Source organism: Malania oleifera, chromosome 1 (genome assembly GCF_029873635.1).
Source record: "Malania oleifera isolate guangnan ecotype guangnan chromosome 1, ASM2987363v1, whole genome shotgun sequence".
Taxonomy (NCBI): domain Eukaryota; kingdom Viridiplantae; phylum Streptophyta; class Magnoliopsida; order Santalales; family Ximeniaceae; genus Malania; species Malania oleifera.
The window spans coordinates 122,102,861-122,107,869 of NC_080417.1; the positions used below are offsets into that span (position 1 = coordinate 122,102,861).

Below are 5,009 nucleotides of genomic sequence, written 5' to 3' on the forward strand. Positions count from 1 at the left end.
ATTAAGATCTACGACCTAAATAATAATATAATATATAATCTTGTCCAACTGAGTTGGCTCAAGTGCTAAGGACGATTTGTGACTTTGGTGGCCCCAAAGTCATGAGTTCAATTCCCCTTTCAGAGTTTACTTTAGTAAATTACCAAGAGTGTGTCAATGAGCGGATGACTTTCACCACCTGGGTTTGGTGCCGCACCATAGTGTCCAAAGTGGCACAATGGTGGTTAGAGTCTCCAAATTATTAAAAATAAAAATAAAAATATTATATATATATATTTTAAATGGTGGTTGCATGTGAGTCCGTAGCTATAGAACTCTTAAGACCTCCCCATGCATCTCTATTTTGAAAGGTAGTAGCTAGAGGGGTAGCAAGCTAGATTCTCTCTCTCTCTCTCTCTCTCTCTCTCTCTCTTCACTGGCTCTTAGATTAAAACCAATTAAATTGCTCCCAATCCCACAAGGGTTGATTGTCCACATCCATCTCCAAATCAGCATGGATGGGAAAGGGAGGGGGATTGTCCAAATCCCCTACGGAGGGAGAACTCTCCGGCGAGCTTGCTCTGTCCGGCGCCGCTGCTGCAGTACTCGGAGGACTACTACTTGTACTTGGCTGTGATGCCGCAGCTGCCGCCAACTGATGATCAGATTCACCTTCATTATTATGAGCTTGTTGATGAGCTGGCACTGTTGCAGCAGCTGCCTCGCCGGCTGCAGCCACGAACCCGGCCGGCCTTCTGTCAAACGCCCTCAAGGTCTTGGATTTCTTGTACAATCGGCACAAGCTGAATTCATGCCTTAACTGCAAAATTCATCGATTAAAGAAAATAATTAACTTAAACCGGAAATTAATTAATTAATTATAGTATAAAAAATTGCACCCACTAATTAATTAAAACACACACATTCATTGCATGATTAAATCAGGACTGCTGCGCTATATATTTTGATTGTACAACCAGTTCCACTTGGGTCAACCTGCTATCCAGCCGAATGATCATGCATTGCATGCATGCAATTAGGTTACAACATAGATGAAACTCCTTTAAAAAAATCCATGCTCCTGGGAACCTTCAAGTTCCCAAGCTTTCTCGGAAATTGTTACAAACTCCTTTCCAAAAAATAAACCCATAACAACCTACGCCTGCCCTCCAATTAGATATGGAACTCTTTCATTCCCTCAATTGTTAACATTTTTTGTTGGTTGGCAATTAATAATAAATTCTGACAGCTGACAATCTGTAAAACAGAAGATGGAGGCTGGCCTCAATATGTGTTCTTTGCAAGGAGGAGAGTGAAGGGGTAGATCATATTTTCCTCCATTGCCATTACAGTAGGAAGATTTAGAAATTGACATGTAAAAATCAAGCTTAGTCCCACTAGGTGGGATCGGCCATGCCAAAAAATTTGCATTTAATCTTTTTTATGCAGTTTCATAAAACTGAAGGGTTTCCTTAGAAGATTAAAAGCACCTATTCTGTCTGCTATCTGTTGCGCAATATGGAAGGAAAGGAACAAAATTTTCAGGGAAAAATACACCGCAGCCCAAGTTGTGTACAAAGGATGTTTCATTGGTTTAGGTCCAACTCCCTCTTGTCTAATCTAGACTGGGAGGAGTTCTTTTGTATTTTTTCCGAGCTGGGAGGGTGATCTCTTCACCTTTTTTGTATCCCTTGGTAGAAGTTTCAAGCTATTTGCTTGACCCTTCCCCATCAATAAATTTACCTTTTCAAAAAAAAAGAAAACATAGATAGATATTTTTCCGGATGATCATCCCTATGGGCATGCGTCAATATATCATATAGTTTGAAAAGCTTATTCTAATTAATAATATGTAGATCAAAACATATGCACTTGTACGTGGATGCATATATACAAATAACTTCATGCTTTGAGAATTAATTAGCTAATAATCACATAGCTCACATGCCTGCAAGTCCTAATGAATAATTATGAGCCTGTATATATATATATACAAGATAATGTGCTTATTATATAATGAGAAATTATTAGGCGCACGGAGGTAATGTAATTTGGCTATATGTATGGGTTTAACTAAATTAGACAATTTTTTATACATGATTTTTGTAGCAAGTTCGAACCAGAAGATAACTAATTAAATGAAAAATAATAATATATTTGTGGGCAAATGCAATGTCAATATATATAGTTATATACCTTTGGAGCAGCGTTGGAAGTTGATGGTACTGAGCAAGCTGGGGGGGCGGTGCTGGCAGCAGCAGCAGCAGCAGCAGCGGTGGCGGCTTGATCTCCATGATCAATGGCCTTGTACTCATTCATCTTCCACTCGGTTTTCATCCCGGCCGGGGCTCTTCCTTGGTAGAAAACCATGGTTCTCTTGACGCCGATGACTCGGTTATTGGAGGAGTAAACATAACCGGGACAGCCAGTGGCTTTCCAGTAACCGGAATCGGTGAGCCGGTTCGGCCTCCCCCCTCTGGCTTCTCTCTCCTGCATCGGAATGAAGAAGAACCATTGCTCGGGATCTCGCTGACACAGCTCTCCTGCATATTCTACATCCAAAAAAAATAAAAATCAATTGATAATACAGGTATAAAACAGGTTAACAATTTAAAAAATAATCAGTTAAATTAAGGATGGTTTAGGTAGATTAATTAATAATATAAATTTCATTGTAAAGATCAATATTGCATGGGCCAGCCCTAGCCAGCTGAATCTTACTTTAATTAATTTCTAGCTACTTCCTTAGTTTTTATATAGGAAAATATTTATAGTACTTATGATTAAATTTGACAGCAAAGAGCGAATGCGTTCAAATGATACTTGAGAGAGAGAGAGAGAGAGAGAGGGTGTGCCGTGGGGGATGGATAAAAAAAATTGCTGAAACTCTGTGAGGGAAGCTTAAAAAATTAAAATTGACGTTGAAAGGAAGGCCTAGCTAGATAAAGATCGGGGAGATTAATTATTAGCAAAAAAATAAAAATAAAAATACAATAAGAGTTCAATGACAATTTTATCTCGCTAGCTTCGTGGCTAAAGTTCTTTGATTTATTTATTTTTTGGGGGGTAAGCGAAGATAATTAGTAGTGTTTCTTAGTTTTAACAAGTAGGTAAAACGAATCATTATTAATTAATGGCATCATATCCTCCTCATCTATATATCAAACTCCAAACGTACTACTGTAAACTCCAAAAAATAATATACGATTAAACCCTATATATTTCTCTCTTAAGCTCTTATAAAGAATATATTTTAAATTAATGAAGCTTTGTAACGCACGATCAGCAGTTCACCTTCTGAATGTTCATGCCGAAAGTCACTCGATCAGAAGAAAAAATGACATGCAGGGGATTTTTAAAAATTTTCAATTAGGTCGAGTCATACCATTTTGCACTACTACTTGTATAATTAACCATGCCTTCAAACAGTACTGCTGGCTACTCTCATTTTTTAATTAAAACAATAACGAGAGTACTGAATTAAATTCACAAAAAGAAAAAAAAACGAGCGAATAAATAAAAGAGTAGATAGAATAGAATAGGACATAAGAGAAGGGAAAAAGAGAATAATTAGTTAAGAAGGAAATAGTTAATTCTAACTTGGGAGATCCCACGGATTGGAGTCGTAAATGTCGACGACCGGAATAATCCGGTCGAAAACCTGGCTGAGCTGCTGCTGCTGGCGCTGCACATGCTCATGCTCATCAAGCTTGTTAATCAGATAGAATAAAACCAACTCTTCTTCTGTTGGGTAGAACCGAAACCCAGGTGGCAGATCCTCCATTACCCCCCGTCTCTCTCTCTCTCTCTCTCTCTCTCTCTCTCTCTCTCTCTCTCTCTCTCTAGCTTAGCTGTGATAATATCTCGAAATATGTATAATTATCTTAGCATTTAACAAGCATACTACTATAACATTTGTTTTGGATGTTTCACGTATAATATGCTGCTATCTCCCTCTATCTCTCCCTCTCTTTCTCTCTCCATATGTGTGCATATGCGCGCGCACACACACACACATATATAGCCAGCTAGCTGGATTTATGTATTATTGGAAATTAAGAAATGAGCAGATCAGAAGGTTGGGCGAAGGGGGAGGGAGGGAGGAGAGAGAGAGATAATATTAAATGGAAGAAGAAGAAAAGAAAAGATTCAGCGAGTCCGAGTGATGGAAATGGATGGGAAAAGGCGAGGGGGGTGGAGTTGCTTGGAAACTTCCACGCGTTTGTATTGAGCCGAAGAAAATCCTTGTCTCTTCCGCGCTTATGAACCGTACGTACAAAGACTTTATTGAATCAGTCGGTCAATGTCTCTCTCTCTCTCTCTCTCTCTCTCTCTCTCTCTCTCTCTCTCTCTCTCTCTCTACATATACATATTAGTGATGAGTATATATGCTATATATATATTATATATATATTCTCGGAGACTCCAGCCACTTTAAATATTATGGTGCGGCACCAAACCCGAGAGTGAAAGTTGTTCATTCATTGACGCACCCTTGATAATTCATTGACATAATAACTCAAGAGTATATATGCTATATTATGGGTTGAATAAATATATATATCTCATTGCTGCCCTCACTCAAGAGGGACAAGGAGAAGGAGGACCAAACAACATGCACATCAGTCTCTTTCCCATCTAGAAAACTCTAATTCTAATCTTCATATATTGTAGGCCAAAGGAATATCGATGACTTCGACTTGTGATTGCTGCGTGCAAAGAAGCCAAGAAAACTTTGATTATATTCTTTCTTTAGGCGAGGTGGCTTCAGAGGTTTGGTGTCGGGTTAGTGTGGTGTTGGGGATTCCTTTCCAACAGTTCCTTCCATGGAAAAATAAAATTGCAAACTGGTTCCACTATACTCGAAAATAGTCTATTAAAGGTATTTGAATCAGATTGATTTCGTGTTTGATTACATGGTGCTTTTGGAATCGAAGATGCAAAGCAAGAATAGAAGGAGTTTATCAAAGTGCGAATCAGACGTGGAGAAGTGTTCGATATTGGGTTAGTTCTTTAAATGAGAGCTCTAA

At 38.6% G+C, this 5,009-nt stretch overlaps 1 protein-coding gene across 1 annotated transcript in view; it reads right to left on the reverse strand.

Annotated features, from left to right (window-relative positions):
* The window catches only part of LOC131157603 (NAC domain-containing protein 90-like), a 4,231-nt gene extending 98 nt beyond the window's left edge, over nucleotides 1-4,133 (reverse strand). Inside the window, exons 1-3 of the mRNA XM_058111891.1 lie at nucleotides 3,580-4,133; nucleotides 2,176-2,531; nucleotides 1-799 (exon numbers count right to left, since the gene is read on the reverse strand). The exon at nucleotides 1-799 is cut by the window's left edge and continues 98 nt beyond it. Of these exons, the coding sequence (XP_057967874.1) occupies nucleotides 428-799; nucleotides 2,176-2,531; nucleotides 3,580-3,763 (912 nt within the window). The 5' untranslated portion in view covers nucleotides 3,764-4,133 and the 3' untranslated portion in view covers nucleotides 1-427. The remainder of the gene's footprint in view (nucleotides 800-2,175; nucleotides 2,532-3,579) is intronic.
* Between the last annotated feature and the right edge of the window lie 876 nt (nucleotides 4,134-5,009).